Source organism: Mustela putorius, unplaced genomic scaffold (genome assembly GCF_011764305.1).
Source record: "Mustela putorius furo isolate JIRA1106 unplaced genomic scaffold, ASM1176430v1.1 tig00000095_pilon_pilon_pilon, whole genome shotgun sequence".
Lineage (NCBI taxonomy): Eukaryota > Metazoa > Chordata > Mammalia > Carnivora > Mustelidae > Mustela > Mustela putorius.
Genome location: NW_025421280.1, coordinates 1,723,184 through 1,750,050, shown reverse-complemented (window position 1 = coordinate 1,750,050; position 26,867 = coordinate 1,723,184). Strand labels below are relative to the sequence as shown.

The 26,867-nt window shown below is 43.9% G+C and overlaps 1 protein-coding gene across 1 annotated transcript in view; it reads right to left on the bottom strand.

Annotated features, from left to right (window-relative positions):
* Positions 1-16,166: 16,166 nt before the first annotated feature.
* The window catches only part of LOC101679007 (RING1 and YY1 binding protein), an 80,399-nt gene continuing 69,698 nt past the window's right edge, over positions 16,167-26,867 (bottom strand). Inside the window, exons 3-5 of the mRNA XM_045077862.1 lie at positions 20,847-21,023; positions 20,650-20,748; positions 16,167-20,243 (exon numbers count right to left, since the gene is read on the bottom strand). Coding sequence (XP_044933797.1) covers positions 19,991-20,243; positions 20,650-20,748; positions 20,847-21,023 — 529 coding nt within the window. The 3' untranslated portion in view covers positions 16,167-19,990. The remainder of the gene's footprint in view (positions 20,244-20,649; positions 20,749-20,846; positions 21,024-26,867) is intronic.

Here is a 26,867-nt window from a genome sequence, read left to right as displayed (position 1 = left end):
TAAAAATGGAATCTATTTTTTTCCCCTCAATTCAGAAATCTCATGTTACATGGAAAGGTTAATTACAAACCAACTTCTAAGAACCCTTTGTTGGAAGCTTCTGTTTCATTTTCTCCAAGAGGAGTCCTTGAACTCCATATTTGGGAATGCAGACTCAGGCTGGCTTCGAGAAGTCACTTCCTGCTTCTAGCGGCCCCCAGATGCAGCCAACCTCTCAGATGGCCCGACGGAGTTGGGACTAACCAGAAACCACTTCAAACCATCCACAACCGTCTAAAATGTGGTTTTGTTGCTTTTTCCATTTAGGTTGAAGACCACCATCTCTTCAGCATGTTGTTCTGGTTGCAAAAGTAAGAGGGTCTCAAGTTCTGGGACCACAATGAAAGACATACAATACTCCAGTGGCTACACCAATTAGGTCTGTGTGTTCCCAGCGCTGGGGAAGGTAAACGGTCTATTACTCTGTGGGTAATGCATACCACATGGCATTCCTCGGCCTCAAGGAAGCCCAAGAGGCCTCGTTTTCCTAGTGATAACTGCAGGGGCCTGGCACAGAGTAGGTCCCCAGCTCTAAGATGGAGCCCCTTCATCACCATCAGCTTCGCCGTGAACTTCCCAGCTTGCCATGGCCCCATTGCAGCCTTCCCAGAAGGCTCATGTTTTCTGCAGCCGTGTTTGGAAACTTCCTTACAGCAGGTGTGGGCAAGGCTGGTTTTTGTCTGCTTGACCATTTTCTGCTTCCTCTGGTAATAGGTGTCCATGGGGTCTCACCAGGCAGTCATGAAGGTACCCAGCCAGCCCCTGGGTATCATGGCTGGGCCCATCAGAGGACTGCATTCCTCTGTTTGGGTCCGGGATGGGCACGTGACCCAAATTCCCTGGGAGTTATAACTGGTGTGCAAAGTAGTCCTCCTCTTTAAAAGAAAAAAAAATTTATTCTGTCCTATAGGGATATACACTTAAGCTTCTAGCAACCAATATTCTTGCCTGATGGAGTGTTCCTGGCTACAGCAGAACCACAAAATAAATCACAATGATGATAATAATAATAATGGTCAAATACTTATGTAGTATTGACTCTGGCAAGCACTATTCTAAATGCATTATGTTTATTACCTCCCTGAATCCCCACAACTTTCCTCTGAGGTCAGCACTCTTATCCCAGATGAGGAAACTGAGGCATAGGAAGGTTAAGTAACTTGTCCAAGATCACAGAACAAGAGAGATTCAAATCCAGTCAATCTGGCTCCAAAGTCTTCACTCTTATTGGCTACCATAGAGCTCACAAGGGAAAAAGAGAAAGATGTCATCGGTTAAGGCCCTGCATCTTGCCATGCCTGAAGCTACTCCTGAATCTCCCAGCATCACAAGCCAATTCATTCCCTTTGGTGCTTAAGCTACTGTGTTTTGTTGTCTGTGTCTTGCAACCAAAGGAGTCCTGCTTCATACATCCCTCTAATACATTCTGCCTAGGTAGAAGACAGACAAGAAGCATTGCAACGAATTTTCTATAGTGCATTTAACAGGGTTCTGACTATGAACATGAAATCCTTTTTTCTATTTCTATTGTTAATCTTTTTCCACAGACTATGAAACAGAGGCTGGAAGAGGTTGAGTCACTCCTCCAAGACTACATAGCTAGTAAGTGACAGGTGTGTCTGAGTCCCCTCAGGTCTGCCTGACCCCCTGTCCATGACCCTGACTACCTCCCTACAAATCCGTAGTGTCATTATGTTTATTTGTTTCTTAAAGATTGATGAATTCATTGATTGATTTTAGAGAGCAGAGTGTAAGCAGGCATAGGGAGTGGCAGAGGGAGAGGAAGAGTCTCAAGCAGGCTCCTGCTGATTGGATAGCCCATTACGGGGCTTGATCTCAGGACCCTGAGATCATGACCTGAGCTGAAACCAAGAGTTGGATGCTTAATTGACTACGCCAACCAGGCACCCCATCATTATGCAGATTTTTTTAATGCACAGTCCAACTGCTCCCAAAATTAACATGAAGGGTCATAATAGAAATGCAGATGGCAGGACTGTTAAAATTGGTGTTTTTTAAAAAATAATCTCTACTCCCCTCCATGTGGGGCTTGAGCTGATGACCACAAGATCAAGAGTCACATGCTCTACTAATTGAGCTAGCCAGGCACCCCTAAATTTGGTGTTTTTAAACAATAGTTTTATTTATATATAATTCCCATATTACATGATTCAAACATTTAAAATGTACAACTCAATGATTTTTCCCATATTCACAGTGTTATGCGAGCATCACCAAAATCAACTTCAAAACGTTTCATCGCCCGCAAAGAAACCCTGTATCCTTTAGCAGTCACTTTCCATGTCCTACAAATTTGCCAGTTCTAGAGATTTCAGTGCTTTCTTTTTACTGCCAACAATGGAAATTCTATGGAAATATTGCATTTTATTTACTCATTCATCAATTGGTAGATATTTGATGGGGTTTTTGTTTGTTTGTTTTACTCTTCAGCTATTCTAAATAATGCTGTGTACATGTTTTTCTGTTTTCATTTCTTTGGCATAAACCAGGAATTGCTGGGCTATATGGTAACCCGATGCTTAACCTTTTGAAAAACCTCCAGACTATTTTCCAAAGTGTCTGTATATACCATTTTACATTCTCACCAAAAGTGTCTGAGGGTTCAGGTTTCTCCACATCCTCAACAACACTTTTCATAATCCTTGTTGTATTATAGCCAGCCTACGAGGTGCATCTCACCAGGGTTTTGGTTTGCATTTCTCTGATAGTTGATGATGGTGAGCATCATCATGTGATTATTGGCCATTTGTATATGAATATTGGAGAAACATCTATTCAGATCCTTTGTCCAATCGTTGTCTTTTTGCGATTGAGTTGTAAGAGATCCTTATATATTCTATAAAGTCCTTATCAAAACAAACATAGGATTTGCAAATATTTTCTCCCATTCTATGAATTGTCTTTTCACTTTTTTGATTGTGTTCTCTGAAGAATGAAAGGTTTTAATTTTTATGGAATCCAGGTTATCATCGTTTCTTTGGTTGCTTGTGCTTTTGACATCAACTGTCATTAACTGTGGATATCCAGTTATCCCAGTACCGTTTGTCAGAAAGACTATTCTTTCTCTGTTTAGTTGTTTTGGCACACTTGTCAAAAATCAATTGACTGTATTTCTGGACTCTCAATTCTACTCCATTGACCTATATATCTACACTTATGCCAGTATCACAATATCTTGATTATTGTTGCCTTGTAATAAGTTTTTAGTATAAGAAGTTTGAGTCTTTTGGGGCACCTGGGTGGATCAGTGGGTTAAGCCACTGCCTTCGGCTCAGGTCATGATCTCAGGGTCCTGGGATTGAGTCCCACATCGGGTCTCTGCTCAGCGGGGAGCCTGCTTCCCTCTCTCTCTCTGCCTACTTGTGATATCTCTCTGTCAAATAAATAAATAAAATCTTTAAAAAAAAAAAGTGTGAGTCTTTTAATTTTGCTTTTGTTTAAGATTGAGCTATTCTTTCCATATGAATTTTAGAATCAGCTTATCAATTTCTGCAAAGAAGTCAACTGGGATTTTGATAGGATTGCACTGTGTCTGTAGATCATGGGGGTGTATGGCCATTTTAACAATATACAGTTTCTGATCCATGAACATGGGATATATTTCCATTTATTTAGGTCTTCTGTCTCTTTCAACAATACATTATAGTATTCAGAGTATGGGTTTTGCATTTTGTCTTTTGTTGAAAGTATTCTAAGTATTTTATTATTTTTAATGCTATTGTAAAATGTAATTTTCTTAACTTTATTTTCAGATTGCTTATTGTTGGTATATAGAAATACAATTGGTTCTTTAATATTGTTCTTTTATTTTGTTGTCTTGCTGAACTTAGTTGTAATAGCTTTTTAGTGGATTCCTTAGGATTTCCTATAAATAAGATCATTCCCACTGCAAATAAAGATAATTTTACTTATTTATTTCCAATTTGGGTGCCTTTCATCCTATTCGCTTGCCTAGTTATGCTAGCTAGAAATTCCAGTACAAATTTGAATAAAAGTGGTAAGAGCAGACATCTCTGTTTTGCTCCTGATCTAAGGGGGAAAGTATTTAGTCTTTCACCATGTAGTATTGATGTGGGCTTTATATGGATGCCTTTCATCAGTTTGAGGAAGTTCTCTTCTATTCCTAGTTTGTTGAGTGTTTTTATATAAAAAGGTGAAAATTAGTTTTAAGAAGAGACCTCAAGACTTTCAGATAAAGACAGAGCATTGAGCACACATATCGTTTTGTTCCCTCTTGGAACACCGTTTAAGCTAGAGTAAAAGTTTTTTTGTTTTGTTTTGTTTTTTGAAAGAAAAAAAAAAAAACCACAGGTCTGAAAGAATGAAGAGGAGACAATAAAAGAAAATATTTTAAGCTGGAAAATAGATGGGTAGGTAGCCACTGCCTGCAGAAAGCCAACTCTAAGCCAACTCTAAGTTGCAAAAACCAACAACCAATCAAATCCACCAAAAAGTCAGGAATTTATTGCTCATGTAATTCCAGAAGCGGAGGTGAAGGGTAGAGAGGATAAAGTAAGGAGGATTGGTTAAAAGCCAATAAAAAAAAAAAAAAAACAAGTAGATGGCTTCCCACATCTGCTCCCTGGGCTCACCCCTCACTCCAGGATGCAGGGAACACACTCCTCTGCACTCCCCTCCAAAAAGGAGGTTTACTTCCTGGAGAGTGTGAGGCAGAAGATGTGTGACTGTCTACAATGAAGGCTGAGCCCCTAGATTGCTCCCTGTATGTCTCTACCTCCAGGCAGGAATCCCAGAATGAAAAGACCTAGGGACATTTATATTCAGGGTTCCCCAAAAAAGAGTTCCCCCACATCCCTCTGTATTTAACCAGCTCTATTCTTGGCTTGGTGTGTAGAGCCTGTTAGCCCTCCTCTCTTAAACAGGAGATTTAGACATACCTGAGAAGAGCCTTTACAGGACATAAAACAAGGAGCTTAATAGCAGACTAGTCTGAGAAAAGAAAGCTTTCTATCATCATTAACTTTCTCAGATGAGAAAATATGTGGCAGGCATGAAGAAATAGGTGGAAATGACAAAAAGGAAATGTACAGAAGAACAAAAAAATGGCTCTTGGAAATTGGAACAATGACAGAAGATATGAAGAACATCATAGAAGAAATGGAAGGCAAAGATTAAGTGTATCAGTTTCCTGGGGCTGCTCTAACCAAGTTCCACAGAAGTGGGGCTTAAAACAACCGAGATTTATTGTCTCATGGTTTCGGAGACCAGAAATCCAAAATCAAGGTATTGGTAGAGATCTGTTCTTCGTGAACCAGTTCTACGAGGAGAAACTGTTCCTTGAGTCTCACCCCACTTCTGGTGGTCTGCTGGCAATTCTTGGTGTCCTGAATCTTATAGAGATGTCACCCCAATCTCTGCCTTCATTTTCACCCAGTGTTCACCCTGTGTGCGTGTCCATCTCTGTGTCCAAACTGCCCCTGTAATAATGACACCCATCATACAGGATTAGGATGTACCCCATTGACTTCAGTTTCACTTGATTACCTCTGCAAAGACCCTGTTTCCAAATAAGGTCACATTCAGAGACACTGGGGGTTAGGACTTCAACATCTCCTGGGGCACAAGATTCGGCCCACAGCATGAGGTCATTTCTTTCTAAGAAGAACAAAATCCTAAAAAGAACACAAAACAGAAATCATAAGAAAATCAGAGGAGGTATAATACCTGGATAACAGAAGTTCCAGAAAGAAAAAGAGAAAATGAAGTTGTCAGTGAAATAGTTCAAAGGAGTCTCCCAACACAGAATGACTAAAATTTGGAGATTGAAAGCACCTACTGGACATTCAGCACAGTTATGAAAAAAGGCCCACACCAAAGGGCACAGTCATGAAGTGTCAGTGTACTGGGGACATAGAAGAACTTCAGAGGGAAAGGGAGAGAATACCAAGCAGACTCCCCACTGAGCCCGACATGGGGCTCAATCCAACAACCCTGAGCTAAAATCAAGAGTTGAACATTTAAACCAATTCAGCCACCCAGGCACCCCTACGATTTTATTTTTAAGTAATCTCTGCACCCAATGTGGAGCTCAAACTCACATCCCTGAGACCAACTGTTACATGCTTAACTGAGTGAACCAGCCAGGCACCCCCAGGTAAGCTTCTTTAAATGCCCAGAGAGGGAAAAAAAAAAAAAAAGTGGTTCACACACAGGATTGGGAGCCAGAGGGCTTTAGGCTGCTCATCACCAGATGTGAGGAAGATAAATGACTTCCAAGATTGGATTGTAGTAGGTAGGTATGAAGGAAGAGTAAAGGCATTGCTGGTCTTGGAAGGTCTCAAAGAAAAAAGCTCTCACACACACATCCTTTCTCAAGACACTACTGGAGGATGAGCTCCACTAAAATGAGGGAGTAAAGCAAGAAAGAGGAAGACCAGGATGGCAGGAAACAGGAGATACAGGGGAGAAGAGAAAGCAGGATATGCCAGGATGATGGTCAAGGGAGGTCCCACCATGAGAACCTGGATGGAGACAGGTCAGGAGACTCTAGGAGAAACATCTCCAAGAAGCTACAACTAGGACACCTGAAACCAATGAATCTGTTGGCAAAAAATGAGAGGACAGGCGAGTTAGAGTGTCAATTAGCTTTTAGTTTCACCCTCCCCTCTGCTTCCACCCCCCTCCACCCCCGCTTCTGACCAGCAGCTTCCAGGAGGCTATCCCTGTGGATTGCAACTCTGAGCTTCCTCACCCTTGGCTTCCTATTGGGTTGGCTAATGAGTAACACTGGCAGGAGATGAGAGGGCATGAAGCACAGGACGTCCGTGCCTGCTTGATGCTACCATCTTGGCAGCAGCTAAATCATCTATTCCTCCCTGACCACAAATCCTGCAAAGCGGCCCCTTCTCCACAGCTCCAAATCTACTGGGCTCCAGTAACCCTATGTCCCCCTTTTGCCTTTCAGGCCTGGCACTGGTAATGGTTTCCCACTGTTGCTAAAGTCTGGGGGTGTCTCTCCATCCTTGTCCATGCTTCTCCCGATAGACCTTTCATGGATAGCCCATGGATTGAAAGCCCATGGCGTGTCAGTGACAAACTTTGTCTGACCAGGACCCTGCTAAGCCTGGGTGTGTTTGTTTTTGAATTGGTGATAAATGCATAGAGATATGAGCAAACAAACAAAAATAATCACTCCAGGAAAATAAACCAAAAGAAAGGAAAGACAAACCAATCATAGTTTTACCATAAAACGTTACTTGTGTTGTACACTTTTATAGTCAAAATAATATACTCATACTGATCTAATCAAATATGACATAATAATACAGAGAGTAGGGTAGAGGTCAGGGAGAAGTCTAGATTTGTAAAGTGAAAATGGGAAGAAGGAAAGAGAGCTAAAAATCTCACCTCCCATAGCAGAAGTTAAGAGGTAACGGGGAAGATGGAAAACGCAGGAAGGAGCCCACTGGGCATGATTCTTATGACACACAGAAAGAACTACCAATGAAATGGTGATAAGGTATAAAAAAGAGTTTCCTCTGAAGAAGGAGAAATGGAAGAGAAGGGAAATGGGAGTGGAAGTGGGAATGCTGTTATTCTTAATGTATTAGGTAGCTAGGACTGCATAACAAAATACCACTTTAAGGGTGGCTTAAAGAACAGATACTTATTTTTTTCGCAGTTCTGGAAGTTGAAGATCAAGACACCAGTCGGGATGCGCTCTGGTGAGGCCTCACTTCTTGACTTGTAGACAGCTGCCCTCTTACGTCCTCACATGGCCTTTTCTGTGTGTGGTGAGACAGACAGGTCTCTGATGTCTCTATCTCTTCTTATTAGGATACCAGTCTTCTTAAGGAACCCCACTCTTATGATTTCACTTAAAATTTACCTATGTCTTTAAAGGTCCTCTCTCCAAAGAGGTCACATGAGGAGTTAGGGCTTCAGCATACGGATTTGGGGGACACTTAATATGACCTATTGATCCAGGAGATTTTTTAGAATATGGGCACATGGAGTAGAGTGTATTTAGGGAGCATCCGCTCTATGTTAAAGTGTCCTGATATAAAGACCAGGACTGAGGGCAATAAGAAATGAGCTAAGGATAGAGTATGGAGCATATATGCTTCTTAGGAGTCCTGCCCTGGGATCACACAGCAGACTCGGTATCAAGGGCGCCAGGGAAGGACCAGACTCACACAAGACCTTCCAGAGCAGAAGCAATTAAATATGTAACTGAAATTTCATCTCTTCCCCAACCCCAAACCTCAGACCACAGAATTCCCAGGAACATTTCCCAGTTTTCATTCTAGAGGAATCAGACTAAAAGCTAAAAGGTGACTGGCAACATAGGGAGGTATTAATCTTCAGCCTGGCTCTCCTGGAGTTCCACATGCCTCCACCTGGTTTCACTTTGCTCTCATTGTTAACAAGTCAGCCAGAAGGGGAAACCTGTCTTTTTCCGCTCAGAATCTCTCCTTGGATACCGGAGGGTGAACAGATTGGAACAGAGGAAGTGAAGTTGGAATTGGTTCTTTCTCATTCTTGGTCAATTTCTGTTTATATTTCTATAGTCCAGCAAAATGGTGTGGTAGAGTAGTTAATGCTCAAAATATTTGCTGCCCCGCCCCGTGGCACCCAGCCTGGGGGATGACTATACTTCCCTATCCCATGTGGTGTATGAGGCTTTGGCTAATAAAATGTGAGTGGAAGTGACGTGTGTCACCTCTGAGCAGAGATTGGAAGGGGCCAGGCATGTTTTGCTATCCCTTCTGCCTCAAGACAGATGTAATATCCCAGAGCGAGCCTGGGTTCCGGAGTAAAGAGGACAAGAAGTGGAGCTGTTTCTCCACTTGTAGCCTGGGTGAGAAACCAACCTCTGCTTTTGTGATCTGTGCAGATTGGAGGTGATTTGTTACAGCCGCAGAACACAGCCTGAGCTGCCTGATTCCAGTGGGGATCTCTGCAGTTTGAAGCTGCCCAACAGCAGCCCATTAACTCATGTCACCACCACATTTCTGCCGAAAATGCATCCTTTGTTCTTCAGGGAGAAAGTCATATATAGGAAGTGAGAGTCATGCCAAAATTGTCTGGATGCTTCTTGGCCTGCAGTGGATATATATATATATATATATATATATATATATATATATATATATATATATCTCCTGCTGGTTCTTTTTCTCTGGGGAGCCCTAACTAATACATAGGGGTATAAATAAAAGAGAAGTTTACATCTCACCGGTAAGGGGTCAGTAACTAGGCAGGGCGCCCTAGGACGACAGAGCCATCTAGGACCCAGGCTCTATCTTTCAGCTCTTTTAATCCTTACTATGTAGCTCCCATCCTTAAGATGGGATCATGATCCATGGTGACTAATGGAGTTTCAGCTGTCACCCTGAAGTTCTAAGCCAGAAGCCTGAGCAATCAGACAAAACTAAAGCATGCTTGCCTCCCTCCCATCATGAGAGGACATTAAGAGTCTCTACTGCATTAACTGGAAGATGTCCTTGTTTTTATTCAAAGATTTTATTTATTTGAGACAGAGAGAGAGCACGCAGACTCCCCGTGGGGCTGGGAACTCTTACGTGGGGCTCGATTCCAGGACTCCGGGACGACTCAAGCAGAAGGCAGTCACCCAACCAACTGAGTCACCCAGGCGCCCTGTCCTTGTTTTTATATCCAAATACAGCCCTTCTAATTAGACTGATTTCAGTCCGGCTGTGCACTTGGCAACACTGGACAAGGGCTGTCAAGGCGTAAGGACTGTCGTGTTCTTGTACAGTCTGTGATGGTTGCCTAATGGGAGTTTGGTCGGACTCTCATTTCCAGGGTGGACTCCTTGCAGACAAAGACTTAGAGTGGGCAGAATAAAGGGAAATGTGCTGACATCCGATGAACTAAGAGAAAGCAACCAAGCAGAGGCATACAAAACCAGGGAAATAAAAGGTTAAGCCCTGGGACTCCTGGGTGGCTCAGTTGGTTAAGTGCTGTGTTCGACTCAGGTCCTGATCCAAGAGCCCTGGGATTGAGTCCCACATTGGGCTCCCTGCTCTGCAGGGAGTCTGCTTCTCCCTCTGCCCCTCCTCCCTCTTATTCTCTCACTCTCCGTCTCTCTCCAATAAATAAATAAAACCTTGAAGAAAAAAAAGTTAAATCCTTGGAGGCAAGAGGCAGCGGGCTGGCCCCCATCTAGGCTCCCCCTACAGGGCCTGCTGCCTCTTGGGATGCTCACCCCTTCTGTACCCCTGGTCTTGCTACTGGAAAGCCTGTTCTCCAAGAGAGTTGGGAAGGCAAAGCCAGAATCTTCCGTGTGGGGAGGACTCTGGGAAGGGAGGGAGGGTATCAGAGGTGCTCACCAGTGCATGGGAGAGGGTCTCTGGCTGTATCTGCCCACTGCAGGGCCCAGGAACCGCTCTGCCAGACAGACCTCCCCTCCTCCTCCTGCCCCTGCCCAACTAGGCTGCAGGGCCCCTCCCTTTTTGCAATGGACATGACAGCGGGCAGAAAGGAGAGTAAAAGGTCACACAGGTCTTGGGTTTCATTCTTCTGTGTGTGGTCCCACAGCTCCTAGCCTCCCCAGCCCCTTCCCCGTCCCTAGCCCCCAGCCCACCCCCTGCCCGCTCTGGCTGGGCCCTGTAGCACTGGGTAGGGAAGGGTGGCTGGGACCCCAGGCGCAGCAGCATCCCCGCCCCCCAACCCCCAAATCCCCTCCTCTGCCTCCTGGACTCTATTAAGCAAACTCTTCAGATGTCTGGACCACAGGTGGCGGGGACTTTGGCAGGCACTGAAGTGGATGGTCACGTCAAAAGACGGCCAATGCCTCACCTGCTGTCAGGAAGAAAGGCTTCTGGCATCCAGGGAGTCAAGAACTGACTTAAGCAGGAGTGTGACTAAGATGAGAGCAGACTGCAACTGACAGCCGGGGCTCACTGTTAGATGTCCCCAGAAAGGGATGGAGGGGAAATCCAGGAGGCAGAGAGCGAGGGCTGGCCAGCTGGGACCAGGCTGCTGGCATGCACACACCCGGGATTGGGTGATGGTTCTCTCCTGTCCGCAGTTAGGATACCAAACCTTCCCTCTCCTGCACCAGGGGTTCTGTTTTCCAGCCGTGAGCGGTCGGATCCTCATAACTAGTAGGCACCTGAAGGTGACACGAGCTATCCCTTTGGAAGGCGACTGTGGTTCCACATGTGGCCTCAAAGGTAGGAAACGGCAAGTGTGCAGGACACCCCAATTACCCTGTGGAGCAGGAAACTGACATTTTGTACATATCTTACCAGGACCCAGGGACTTAGCAGCTCACTAAATCTTCATGTGCCAGTTACCATTCTACAGAGAAAAAATAAAACAGGTTAGAGAGGCTCAATAGTTTCCTCATGGCCACAGGCCCATCTGTATGTACCCAGTAAGTCTTATCTACAAGTCTTTTCACAAATGCTCTCCCCAGACTTATTATTAGTTGGTGGAATAAGTTTTAAAAACACCATATTAAAGAAACTGAAATGGGTTTCTTTCCTGCGGGACTTCTCAGAGCTTTTGATATGCTAACGATCACAGTGGAACTGCAAGAGGGCTTCTATATTAAACAGGATTTCAACCAAATTTATTTGGCCACAGCTAGACATCTGGCCTAACTTGCGTTCAAGGAACATACTTTGGAGGAAGCTGCCCATTCAGCCTCTTCAACACGAAAAGCCAGGACTCTGGATTAGACGGCTTTGATTCAAATTTCAATTCCTCCACTTACTATCTGGGTGGCCTTGGGCAAGTTCCTTAAAATCTCGGCACTCCAAGTTTCCTCATTTGTAAAACAGGCAGGCAGTGATGCCTTCATTCCACAACCATTTATCCTGCCCAGACGCTGCCAGTAACCCTTCTAGACTGAGGGCTATGTCAGTGCTCACCTCATAGAATGTGACAGATGGGAATGTATTCCAGGGAGCAGGACATTTTTTCCTCTAAGGGGCCAGATAATAAATATTGTAGGCTCTGAGGACCACACGGTCTCCCCTGCAACAACTCACTCTGCCTCGGTAGCAGGAAAGTGGCCACAGACAACACAAGAATGAATAGGTGTGGTTACATCCCAATAAAACTTTATTTATAGACACTGAAATTTGAATTTCATATAATTTTCACATCACAAATACTATTCTTTAAATTTTTTTTCAACCACTTAAAACATGTAAAATCCATCCTTAGCTCACGGGCTGTACAGAAAGAGGCAGTGGGCAAGGATTTGGCCCACGGGCTGTCATTCGCCCACCCTGACTCTACTCCATAGTGTTTCTGTGAGGATTAAGGGAGCTAGTAAGGCACTAAAGTCAATACCAAGAAAGTGTGCTGTTCTTGCTGCTTAAATAAGTTTCACAAAGGCAATGCCCCTCCACGTAGAGTGGAATGGATTTAGAGTCAGAATGAGATGAGGAATTGTCCCAGAGCTGGGAACATGCGAAAGGGTCCCAGGCAACTGTCGTTCCCAGGAACTGCCACATGCCTGCCATTCCCAGTTCACTCAGTACCATTGAGGCCCAAGTTCCCACTAGGGATTTACAGGTTTCCATAGAAGAGCCCAGCTAGTTGCGGGCGCCCCGCCTCTGCTCGGCAGCCACTAGAGTGGTCCCCACCTCTTGCTGGCCCATAGGTGAGCTGGCCCATCTGGCCACCAGCAGCCGCTGATTGCTCCCAGATAAATGGAGGTGCTTGCAATTCTCCCTCTTATTAGCCTATTTGTTGGCTGCGTCCGTCGGCATTGTCAGGATGCTCTCTGCACGCAGGCGTCGCTGGAACGTTACAGTATAATTTATCAGAAGGTCTTGCCTCTTGGGAGTGCCTCACATTCACACATTTTCCACTCTGGCAGACTGTTCTAATTCTAGCCAATGAGATAGCTCTTTCTGGAGACTTCTCCAAACGGGCACAAATTCCTTTAAATGTGAAGAGGCAATGAATACAATTTATATATCCGCCTTGCTCCCGCATGCAGAGCTCTCCTGCTTCTGGGGCTGCTATGACGGCTGAATTACTCAGGCTAAAAAACTGGTTTTCGTCTACCATTCACTCTCCATGAGTGTATTTGTGGCTGATCTAGTGGTTTGTAGCTCAAACTTCTTTATGCCCGGAGCTTGTGACATTTACATGTGAGTGAAAAAGCCTTCCCCGTCAGTACGCATGTGCATGTAGATATAGGTATGCACGTATGTGGGAGCAGGGACAGTACATGTGTGCAACCCACAGCCAGTGCTTACTGAGCTCCTCCCACGGAGTGATGCCAGGCACCCTGGGGGTCCCAAATTCTCCCGCTGAGTGGAAACTTTTTTTTTAATCACAACAGCGCGGTGAACATCATTTAAAAAAAAAAAATCAAACTTTTAACGAGAAGATGTATTAATTGTAACACAGTTTGTAGATATGGAAACACCAAGCAGCTCGATTTGCATGTGGCTTGCAACCAACTGCTCTGGGCCAGGGGGCAAAGATATATATATTTATAGAAGTATGTATATAATATAAAAAGAAAAAAAGGATATAAATCGGACCAAACCTTTCTCATTCATTCCCAGTGTTGACAGCAGTGAAGTGTCCGAGTGAATGTTCTGAAAAGAAGGTTGCTCCCTACCAGTATTAAAACCATGATAGAGACCACCACGGGGGCACTGGCCCTCTGCCCCAAGAGGACAGGGCAGAGGAGGAGAGTTTGTTCCAGACATGAGGGAAATGAACCTAAGGAGACTCACTTGCCTAAGGTAACCAAGGTCAGGTAGAAGTGGGGCTCTAGAATTCTACAGTTCTGACTCCAAGGGTGCATCTTGCTGCTTCCAGGAATCACATCCGTTTGGTGGTTTGCCCTGTTACTTGAGAGTCCCTGGGGTTGGCAGAACCGGTGTGACAGCCTGGGCAGTCCAGCCTGGCCTACATGGTGACACCCCGTCACCGCCAGCAGGCCTATGGGTCTGGCATTTAGAGCCACAGTGCTTAGCCCTGGCCTTCTCCTCCGCAGCCATTCTGAACAGGAAAACAGCCTTTTGAAGAATTGGCGTTGGATACTTAGTTTTCTTTCCTCACTCCTCCAAGCCACTCAGCCAGCCTTCCGTTTGGAATTCCAATGGCCACAGGGAGTGCCCCACAATTGAAGAGTTGCTTAAAATCAGCCTTGCAGAGTTCTCCAACTGCTTTGGGTGGGATTGGTCCAGGGCAGGAATGGCAAATGAATTTTACCACACCGGAACATGGGCTCATGGAGCCTGCAGAGCTGTGCTGAGGTTTCAGAGTCTGAATTCAGCTGAAAAAGAGAGAGTACTGTGACTGATGCGTGCTGGCAGGCATGGGCTGGAGACGGGGAGACCGGAGCTGGGGCTGCCACTTGTATGCCAGGGCTAGGTCAAAAGCACCTGCAGGAGCGGGCCAGTTGCAGTCCGAATGCACACACTCCTCCCCTTTAGCTGTGTAATCGGCACCACAGAAGCACCTGGTCGCCAGATGCCCCCGAGCCAGCCCCCAGCAGCAGCTTTGTGCTGAATACCTGGAGAGAAGTCAGGGTTACCAGGCAGAACATGACACCTGGGTTAGCCACTTCCACTCGAGGGTCTGTCCTGACCTGAACCCCTCCTTCGTCTTTCTAGACATGTCCCCATGACCTTTCCCAGAGAAACCAGAGCCTTCGCTGCAGTTTTCAGCGGTACGTTTCTCTTGCCTGTAGCAGAGCCAGGACTGCCAGGGAGAACTGAGCCTTCCTTAACACCCTGAGGGGCTGCCAGGATAGACTCTTGACTTCTTTGACAGGACCTCGATCAAGTTTTTAATTCCAATACAAGGACGGTTCTGAATCTCTCCTTGCTGTGACTTTAAGGGTTCAGAGTAACTCTTCAGAACTGCTGGGAGGTCAGGGACGAGACAGACCCAGAGCCTCTCGGATACCCCTCATCTCTTTGCTGCCTCAGGCAGAGGCTGGCTGGGTGCCACGTCACAGGACTCTGAAGGCAGAGCAGAAGCCTGGGCACCTTCCTGCTTTAGAGGTCATCCTAGCCTTGACCAAGACCAATTCAGCCAGTGTCTCACCACGCTGGTGTCAGTCTAGCCATGGTGTTCTTCAGTGGGTGGGGTCTAGACATGTGTCAACCCTGGGGTTTAGCTGAGGGCAAGAGGGAATGAGCCTTTGCCTCCCCTCCTGTCGTGACTAGAAAGCATCCACATTCTTTCCCTAAGAGACATCCTTGCACTTTCACTCAAAGGGCCGACCTCTTGCTGTATGCCTCTATCTGGGGTAAGGGGCAGCTTCCATTGTCCCCCAAAGGGTGGAGCCAGTGCCCCAGCAGTGGGGACCCTCATACAGGACTCCTTAGGTACCAAAGAAAGCTGAGGGGTGAGAGGTACAGCCCATCGCCTGTCTGTACCCACACTGGCCCCTCGGAAACAGACCTAATATGACCCTTGCCCTTCCACCCTTCAGATCCCTTCTGAGAAGTCAGACCTGGGTTAGGACTGGGTACTGGAAAAGGAGGACAGGGAGAACATAGTTCGCTTTTTCCTCTTACCAGGACTGGCCCATTTTCCAATTCAGCATCCTGCACCACTTTACACAGTCTTCCTTTCAGCACTAGTTCGGGTGCAAACTAGGACAAAGAAGAGTAATCGGGGGCGATCTTGAAGTGTTTTGAGTGGTTCCCATACTCTTTGGAAGGGTACAGCGGCTGCCGTGGCCTCTCGGCAGTCCCGCTTGCTCTGTTTGTGTGGCTTTTAAGCCCGATGCTGCATTTCGCTGACATCCGAGGTACGTCACCACGTACCTAACTGCACTTGGCCAGAAACGGGTTTTCTTCGGAGGGTTTTCAGTCATCCGCTTAACTGTCGTCAGTCATCATCTTCTTTAAATCACCGCAACCGATCTCAAAGGATAAGCTTACACACATTAGCTGCTTTTCTTCCCCCATCTGGACATTCTTTCGCTCAATTATGCTTGCTGCTGCAGCTTAGAGACACGTCCCGAGACATACAAATCCACTCGCGCTTCTGATAAACAACCAGAGTCGTCCTTAGCCTCCTGCTCCCCCTGGAACTATCCCACAAGCTAAAGATTCAAGTACAAAAAGGAACCATTTTCATGGGGCTAAAATCTATACACAAGAAAGTAAATAAAGATTTCCGCGTAAATTTTACTATTTTATTTGTGAAAAAACTACAAGCAGAATTCATAAATAGACATTTCTATTTAAAGCAGGAAAATGATAAAGTGGCTTCTAATAACATAGTCGTGCACATGCCAGTAACAGGAATATATTAACATCTTTTATTTGCTAGACAAAGAGCAGTGTCCAATATAAATTTTCCCAAAACATTTAAGACCTGTGAATTTCTGACCAGTTCACAAAACCACCAACTGACACTTTAGCATGAAGAAAAAAACAAACCTAACAGACTGTCAGCTCTAAAGACGTTACAGAGCAGAAACTTCCGAAAGCGTTATACAAGCTGTCTTTCTGGGCAAATGAAAAATATAGCTCGTATAATACATTAACAAAAATTCACAAGATAAGATTATGTTTTGACATACTTAACAAGCATTCTCTATTTGTCTCCAACAAACAAAGCTAAGGAAATAATGTAACCATCTTTACACAGTAAATTAAGGTTACAAGTCATACACAAGAACAGAACTGCTTGCGCATTAAAAACTGTTCAGCTCCATTGTCATACTCTAAATGTTGGCTCTTAAACCATTTTCGGTTACATACAAGCAAAGGTTATTATATATTCAGCAATTAATAAATTTTCAATAATTTAAGATACGGTAGCTTAAAAAAGTAGACTGAGAATGGTCTTGATAAGGCAGGTGGAACATTTTAGTGGAACTAAACTCACAGAAGCTTCTGCCAATGTTTTTAAAAGATCCAGATTGAAACTGAAAGGTTTTGATTAAAGTATCTTGTGGGTGTCCAGATGTCTTTACCATTTTTAAAAAACTGCATGACTCGAGCAGAGCAAGTCAGGTAAGCTCTGTGTGTGCGCGCGCACGCATGTGAAAGATCCTGTGGTATTAAAACAAATGGAAACTTGCAAGCGTAACACTGTGCTTTTTTGTTTTGTTTCGTTTTTATAACCTGCTTACTGTGCCACTGAATACCAAGTATTTCTGGTCCTCTTTTATATATATCTTTATAATCTACACTAGTGTTTTTACGAGCTGCCTACTAATTGTAGGGCAAACTGCAAATGCAAGAAAGTTACAGGAATTCCATTTCCAGAATTACATGCCTGAGGGATGTCATCAATTTCGGAAATTAGAAGTTTTAAGGTACCTACCGCCTCACTACCTCAACAGACGACGCGATGGCAGCTAGAGGCCCGGCACCGTAACATCTGTTGAGAGAAGTCCCACTGTTAGCTGCAGGTCTATCCAAATGCCAATTTCATCTCACCTGTTCTAACGCAATCCTCCCTTCCTTCACCCCGCCCCATTCTTTCATGTATTGATTTATCACGGAGGCAAAACTAAAAAACCAAGACATTGGCAATGAATTAATTAGCAGCCTATGAGTAGCTGGTTAATCAGCTTTTTCCACTAATCTAGGGGTCCAATCACTTTACATGAAACTAATTTTGAAAAAGTACACAGTGTTTCTGAACAAAGTGCATTCCAACACTTATTGGTTCAAAAAGCAGTGCAACCCACGTGAGTTTGGTGGCATTTAAATTTTTTTGTAAAAAATTAATTAAAAAACGTAGCAATTCCTTACATCTCTGGAAAATAAATATGGCTGACTAATTTACCCTCCCTGAGACCCTTAATAAAAGGAATATTAAAACTTTAGAAGGAATGTCTTTGCAATATCCCACTAATATTAAAATGTGGATTTAAAATTCATAGTCAAATCACTATGTATTATATATTCTGATGCTTACAGAAAGCATCGGATTTCCTTTGGTTCATTAATAAATACTTTAAAAATGTATTTAAAAAGATAGCATAGCTTGCATCCCAGATACAAGCATTATTTTAAAAAGAGGGGAACAATTGTCCATGCATTTGAGAATAGGACCACAGCAACAAATGGCACTGCTTTATCGTCTATACCTTTGAGAACAGAATTTGAATTATGGTGCATTGGTGACTATAGAATAGTTTTAATGTAAATGTGAAAGGAACCTTTCCTGTTGGCTACTCAAATCAAGCTGTTAATTGTTTCTTTTTGTTTTACTCGTTGCCTCCATAGACAGGTACTTCTGTTCTTAAGCAAACCAGGTTTTCCACACCAAAACGTGGCGCTTCATCACAAATCGGCTGCCCTCCCGTGAGTCCTTCGGTACGATCAAGTAAAGGAAGGTAACACCAAGTTCCCATGCTTGAAATGACTCTGAAGCCTATGAACTGTGTGGATATGAATGTTAAGAGTTAAACGGAAGAGAGACCCTAAATGCAAACAAAGCAAAACAAAACATATGAAAATTAAGGAGGGGGTGGAATCGTTATTAGTGGCCTTTGTTTTTTGTTTTTGCAAGATAGTAAAAAAAAAAAAAAAAAAAAAAAAAAAAAAAAAAAAAAAAAAAAAAAACGAGTGAAAAGAAACCTTGAAAGAGTACGCTCAAGCTATCTTTATGATGAGAGAGAAAGATCACAGGCTCGCAGGAAGGATGAGCTCTCCCTGCAATTCTGGCTGCTAGTGCTTACACCATTCACCACTTGAGTTCCTTCCCACAGCAGGGAATTGAGAAATGTCTCTGAATACTGAAAAGCTCCATGTCGGGACTGGATGTGCAGTTGATAACCTCTGTTCAGTAAAGCAAACAAGAGTAGATTTTAAGAAAGAGAAAGAATTCTTGTAACTAAATTGGTAAGGAAAGGAAAAGGAGGGGACACAACGCAAACCAATTTCAATTACAAAAACCACGACTGCAATGTCACGTGCAAAGTGGAGATAGGGAGTTGTTTCTGGTATGGACCAAAAATACAGTTTAAACGGTTTTAATCCTAAAACTAAGAGACGATTTATATTTACCTCAGTCATGAGTAGAGGTCTGGAAAATGGATGGAATTCGAGTGACAGAATACCATATTTTCATGAGTGCTTATGGTAAGAACAGCAATGTTAACATGTAACCGGAACTTACACGAATACTTGGCATTCTGGAGCTAGTTTAGTTACTTTTGAATGATCAAAGCCCTCCCAACTAAACCATTTGTGATTTGTCAGTTATTCCATTGCAAATGCAGGCTATCTGGAGCAGTCTTTAAATTTGAGATCACATTGTTTAAAAAATATATATTTTTCTATCGTCCAGTACTCTTTAGACAGATGAGAGAGTCAAGTTCCCACGCAGGTTGGAACATACTTCACGTAAGACTGATTTTAATTTAATTTCAGCACTTTCATAGAAGGGACTGTCCCAGATCTGTAACTGTTCAATGTTGTATTCACTTCACAGTGTATCAAGCACCAGCGTTGCCATGGATTGGTTTCAAATAACCCTTTATATATAATTTTATATTTATATATATATAGTTATATCAAAACTGATAGTACATAGTATAACTGGAAGAAAGAACTAAACTTAAAAGGATATGCTGAAAGGATGGAGTCTGTGAACACAATAAATAAAAGTTCCCTCCCCCTCCCAACCCCTCCCCCCCAACAAAACTAAAACAAAAAACCAGTTGTAATGTACATGGAAAATTGTGCACAGCAGATTTTTTTTTTTTTTTTTATAAAAAGTAGATTCAGGAGCACATCCAATTATAAATGATTGTTAGGAAAATCATATAAAACAATGGAATACATAAAAGTGTCAAGAGTAATCGTCAGGGTGCGAAATTCCTTGGTGGCCAGATGCCCATGGCAAGCAGAAATTATCCCGGCAGCTTCACTAAGAGGCCGATGTCCACAGAAGATTCTCCAGGGGGTGCAAGCAGCATGGGCAGGTGGAGGATTTGAATTTCATACCCTGATTCATAGTTTTCACGATTCCATGTGCAATTTCAGAAAGATTCATCATTTACTGCTGACATGTCGCCCTTCGGCGTGGAGGAACGGGAGGAGCCCTTGTCTGTGCTCTCCGACCCCGAGCTGCTCTGGTTCTGCTGTTCTGACCCTGCACTGGAGGTCACTGTGGATGAGGATGTCGAGGAGGAGCGAGTCTTTTCCTTAAAGTCTGTGATAATGACGGTGACGTTGCCCACAGTCACTGCCAACTGCTGTGCGGTGCTCCTGTCCACGTTTTTCAGCCGGGGCCTGAAAGCAACACCCCAGGGAACAGCCCATTAAGTAAGCTACGGATGCAAAGCGACCTCATCAGTACACACGAGACTTTGTGACACTGTGGCAACGAATCTGAACTGGAGCCATACATACCAAAGCTTACTCCTTTGGCAATAGAAACCAATACTGAACAAAGCTTTGGACCAATGCAAATTATCATCAGCTTATCTTTTTCCTGTTGTGGCCACAGTGATACAGAAATGGCCCAAATACACACATACGTGTGTCTTCAAAGTTAACAGCCCATACCTAGCTCATGCTCCCCCTGCCACACCATTCTTAGCCTGCAAACCCACAGGAACAAAACCACCCATGGGTTCTTGACTAGGACCAAGTAAATCAGAGCATCGGTGCTGTATTTCATTCTAGTTTCAAATACCTTGAGGTGTGATTCGTTTCACTGGTCTTTGTTGTAGCATTTGCAGACTGTATACTGTTTGCTTCGCTAGGAGGATCTTTCAGAATATCAGACTTTGGTCTAAGGTGGGGACATAACAAAAGGCATTTAAAACACAGCTTAGATTCACCTGCAAAATCATTTACAGTGTGCCGAGTTAGCTAAGAATGGGAACTTACTTTGTTTTCTTGTTGGTATTTTTCTTGGTGACACTAGGACTGATTTCCTTATCTTTCTCAGGTTTCTCTTTGTCTTGCTTTTCCACTTTCTCCTTCTTCTCCTTTTTAGGCGGTGGTGGGGTGGCGTACTGTTGTGCCACTTGTTGTGCCACCAGCTGAGAATTGATCCGAGGTTTTCTAGAACATTCAAGAAAAGACACATCACTCTTGGCTTTATGAATTATTTCTCTCTCTCTTTTTTTAAATTTCGGATTTATAGTTTCTTCGGTATTTTATTACTGGTATCTGGCAACTCAAAACTAAACTACTTGTTACTTCTACACTATTGTGTCTGTGCAGTACAGATTAAGCTCATGAAACCTTTCCTCCTTCAAATCCACCTCCCGTGTAAATATATCTACCTTTAATGACACACACACATGTGCTCACAAGTCTTTCAGCCCATAAAACATGACAGTGTTTCTGAGAGCGCTGAGAACACTACTTCTTTTGAGCTGTCAAGATTATACTGACTGACAGCTTTCAAATACTCCTGCTGCAGAGGGTTAATCTCATTTTATTAAATGGACACTGGTAATCCCTTGAAAGGAGAATGAAATTAGAAGTGTGACATTCACTTCTCAATCTAATTATTCCAACTTGCTCGGATCCCCTGCAGCTCTGTGATTGGCATGGACAACACATATAGAGCAATAAAAGGTAACTATGGTTCATACTAGCTCCCAAGGGGGTGAAAGACTGAGAGTCACTATAAAAAACCTCAGACAAATGATACATTCATTGTGCCATCAACCATTCTGTCCCCGCCAATCTCCAACTGACACTGGCTCTTAACACTATTGTTTACAAATTCTAAGTGCTGCCAAACACTGTGCACAATGCAAAAGCATTCAGACCCAAATGGGAAAGGGAGAAAGAAGAACCTATGCTTATTTACAATATTCATTGAATAAAGACTACACAAGCCTATGCTTATATACAATATTCACTTTCAAAGACATTCCCATCTAGACCGACATTTATAATAGCATAAAGTCTCCAAAAACAAGGTAGGAAACAAATACCCAGATGGGCCATTAATGAGGTGAACGACTGGCTGCCGAATGTGACCATCACCTTCAGACCCTAGAGCTCCCTCTCATCCCTCTCCAGGATGGAGAACTGGGCCAGGAAAAATAACCTGACACCCTAGGTCTGGCTCATCAGTGGGTAGGCCAGTGGATGAACACTGTGGGGGTGGGGTGGGGGAGGGAACAAACCAACAAATTTAGAAAAACAAAACTTAAGAGCTGCTAGATTCATGACATGCTGAAACCCTAAGGTAACCGCTGCGTTCCTTGAGCTCCTGAGTGCGGGTGTGGTGTGGATGAGGAGGAAAGCAGGCAGAGGAGGAGACTAATAGCTCACTCCCATGAGTTCCCCAAGGTGAGCCAGAGCATGGAAGGCACTGGGTTTGCTCTGAGCCTTTCAGTGCTTGTTCGGTGCCCGTGTGGCTTTGCCTGAAAACAGACCAATAAAGGCGCAACCAATCTCAGATCAAGTTTCCTACCGGCCTCCAGCAACACAGGCCTTGCTCATGGGGTGGCACACGTAAAACCCAGTCACAGGTACCCCTCAGCCTGGACCAAGAGATTCAAACACAGATGGGAGGTACCCTAAGGAAAGGGAGGAGTATACTTACTCTAAGCCCACAGTCCCCAAACACTCACAGTCCTTATGTGAAAGGTCACCTTCTCTTTTCCCAGGTTCTGAGAAAGGCAGAAGCAGCCATTCTAACACAGGCTACTCTGCCAAAGCACAAGTTCGAATGTATTAATACTTACAAGGAAGATAAGCACCACTACCAAACATTTCGCAAGCACTCACTGGGGACACAAACAGATCCACTGTCTAAAGGGATTACGGAACAATTTATATAAGTTAAAATAAAATGCCATATACGCTAAATGCCGCTCAGGCGTCAAAATGAGTAACCTGACCAAAATTAGTACTGTTAAAAAAGCAGAAAAACTTTACGAAAAACTACACCTTAAGGGAGATTTCAGTTAAGCCAGTATGTCCACTTTACTCCAGAGAACTCTGACACGCAAACACAGAGGGGGCCCCTAGACACCTATCTAAGAGAACCTTCCACAGAGACAGAATCAAAGGTAACCACTGTCCTAATCAACAGGCCCACCCAGTCTGAATTAGAGGAGGCTGTCTCACTCTAGAACACCCTACAAAGTTCTGTCATTTGTAACGCTGTACTGAATTGTTAAGCAACTGTATTCTCCTCAGTGGCAAGATCACATCTTCATCATTCTTGTCACCATGTCATTCAGCACAGTGGCAGATACTCAATAAAATTATCTACTGGATGAATAAAGACTAAACAAACATAGCAGAGAAAGACCAAGTAAAATGAGACCGGACAAGAGGGTTGAAGCTTTGGTGGTCAGGAGGACGTCAATGCTGACTTCCAGGAGAGCAGGCCACATGGGATCAATAGCTCCAAAGACTTGACGGATTACAGGCCGCACAAGGCCTGGCACAGAGGTGGGAAACAGGAACCCTTCTCTGAGCATCGTGGTGCTGAGGTAGAGGACAGCTCTGGCCATTATCGAAAGCAACAGGCCAGGTTTGAGATTTCTATAGGAAAAGGAAAACTTAAATCATGTTGTATGCTGAAAGAGGGAAAAAGGCCGAAGGCAGGCCAAAGAGGGGTTAACTCATGGGGCAAAGGAGAGACAAGTACAACGAAGAAGAGTCCTGGGAAAGGAATGGGGACACCTTTCTTCTGAGACAGGAGAAAGATGCTACATAAAAAGGGGATTATGAGGGATGCCTGGGTGGCTCAGTTGGTTAAGCAGCTGCCTTCGGCTCAGGTCATGATCCCAGCGTCCTGGGATCGAGTCCCACATCGGGCTCCTTGCTCGGCGGGGAGCCTGCTTCTCCCTCTGCCTGTGCTCGCTCCCCCCCCCCCCGATGGATGAATAAAATCTTAAAAGAAAAAGGAGGGGGGATTATGAGGAGAAATTAGAGGAAGTCAGAGAGGAGAATCAGAAACCATGGACATTAAAAGTGGTGTATGGTTCAGTGAGAAACAGGCACTAAGAACAGAAAAGAGAGCTAGTTATGATCAGAGAGAGAAGGAAATTGCTAATTTTAATTTTTTAATTTGAGTAATTGGAGTAAAGCTGACACACAGTGTTACACTACTTTCAGGTCATTCAACAACTCTATATGCTACACCCACAAGTGCAGCTTCCATCAAAAGGGAAGTTACTTGTGTCTTGGGTGTGGGAGGGGACATGAGTGTGCGGGCCATAAAGATGCTCTCAACCAGCCTGACATCATGCTTGTCCGGGATGGAGTATTCCCAAACACGGCCGGCCTGCCAAGGCTCTGGGCATACCATGGCCAACAGGTGAGGTGCCCATGTGTTTCTGCCCCTGGTGATCATTCCCTAACACTTCCACAAATACACTATCAGAATTCTTCTTCAACACATGCACCATGATCCAGTACCTACAGGGAAAAAAATCCACATGTACAGAAAAATTCAGCCGTAATTGTTAATATGCAGCACACGTGCATACCAATGGGACTATTCTTACTTGCTTCTAAGAAAATGAACGGTGGAAGAATGGTGAAGTTGAGTGCTATTCTCCAATAGCCTACCAGGCCACAACCTCATAAATGAAAAGGACCCAAGGCTATTTGGGATCTGATAATAAGCAAAAAAGCAAGAAATACAGAGTGTCTGCTAAAAGCATCTGTGTTGTTTCAAAAATATTGCTGTTTTATGTCATATATGCCCTAAAATAACAACCTAGGTCCTCAGGCATTACTTGTACCCTCCCCACAAAAAACCCTCCACAACAGACAAGCATTTATTACTTAAATTACTATAGCAGCTTTTTCAACCCCCACCCAAACAAGTCCCATAGAACTTCTGAAGGGTACTGGGGATGAGGTAGGAAATAAACCTAACCAATTTTTTAAAGACTGTATTTTTAAGTAATCTCTACACCCAAGGTCGGGCTCAAACTCAGAGCCCCAAGATCAAGAGTCACATGCTCTTCTGAGTCAAGCAGGCACCTGACAGCTAACCAATTTTTAAAAGGTGCACAGTGTTTGGGAACGAAGTGCATACCAATACTTCCTGGTTCAAAATGCAAAGCCAATTATTTTGGAAGGGGAGGGTAAAGAAAACTAGAAGGCTCACCAGTGTGAACCCCCCAAAGTGCTGCCCTGTCAGGACAGTTTCGGCAGCTCCTGCCACCTGTCCCCTTCTTGTTCCCAGGCCTGTGTTGTGACTGCACGTGGAAGAAGGCGAATGTCCAATGCACATGGAGAATGGCACACTCGGCTCCAGCGAGGCCGCGCCAGCCTCTCCAGACAAGACACTGAGGACTGCCTGGAATGGCTGAGGCAAGGTCCTTGCATGGCCGTCACAGAATGGGCACAGCACCTCTACTGGAGGGATGGACTGTCACCACTTCATAAAATAAGAAGACTGAGGAGCTGCAAGATAAATTTGTCTAAGGCTAACAATTAAGTAGCTCAGCTGCGATTTTTAACCCGGATCTATCTGGACTCTCTCTGGACTCCTGCTACGAAGATAACCTCAAATGACTCTCTCTGCTTTTCAAGAGTCCAGACATGTATGTGCATGTGTGTCTATCTGTGAGAGACTCGGGCCCAGGGTACCAGGGATTTGAAAAGCCCAGGTTATCACCAGACAACTCGCCAAGAATGCCAGTAGCCACATTAGCCTCACCATCCTCATTCTGGAAAGGCCCCTATGGTTGTCCTTAAAGGAAGAGAAAAGGGCAGGGGGGTTGACAAGAATGCTTTCCACTGTCTATGGAACATTCCCAGGAAGGAGTGAACCCTTATCATGATATGGGACACCTGCAGATCAGTAAGAAATCATTCCCTTCCATAGATTTACATTGCCTAATGTGTCTTCTAAGTGTCATACAACACACAGTGCACTTAATAGGCACAACTTTCAACATGTTGAAAGGGTCAATTCTTCAATATGCAGGTGCCAGTCTAAGTTCTTCAAAATTACCTGTTTTTCAACTAATAAACCTAAAATAAGCAATTAATAACCTTCAAAATACAGTGGGAAGCACGAGATCAAAGCGCACAGCTTAAGCTTTAGATGTCCACTAAGCCTTGAATTAAAGCCAATCAAATAACAACAACAAACAAATGAAAAAACCTATCTGAGAAATGTTATAAACAGGGGGGCCTAGTTTCCCTTCCTTAGAGGGTAAAGTTGACACTAAAGATTTTTGCATCTTCTTTTAGACTTTTAATGGGAAAAATATCTTAAAATTATTTTATAGGTTTATTATTGCTGTTTCAATAAACATTTACAAAGAAAATATGCTGTGACATTTTCAATAATAGACATTATGAAAACATGTCTATGTACTTGCATTTAAAACAGCTAATATTTTGGGATGCCTGGGTGGCTCAGTCTGTTAAGTGTCTGCCTTCGGCTCAGGTCATGATCCTGGGGTTCTGTGATGGAGTCCAGCACTAGGCTCCCTCTCAGTGGGGTGTCTGCTTCACGGGCTGCCACTCCCCCCACTTGTGCCCTTGCTCCCTCTCTCTTTCTGACAAATAAAAAATCTTGGGGGGGGGGGGAACACCACAAAAAAACCCACACAGCTAATATTTCAGTAAAGAGTCCCTTCCATAAAAAGTGAAGCAAATCTTCATGTATAGACAACCTTATTTTATACTAGGAAAGAAAAATTTCGGAGTTTGAACATATCTGAATGAATGAATAGAAATGAAAGCACAAAACAATCTTTCTGAATTGTTTTTGTTATGTATACTCATGCCACTTTGGGGGAACACACATAAACCTTTTTAAAAAAATTTTTAGTCAAACCTATTTTTAAGAGGTGTTTCCATCATATACCCATTTTTTTGTCTGCTTATGTACTCAGGGGAACATGAGATCTTACCACTCATTTCTCATGCATTTTCTCTATCTCAGCTAGCAAACACACAACA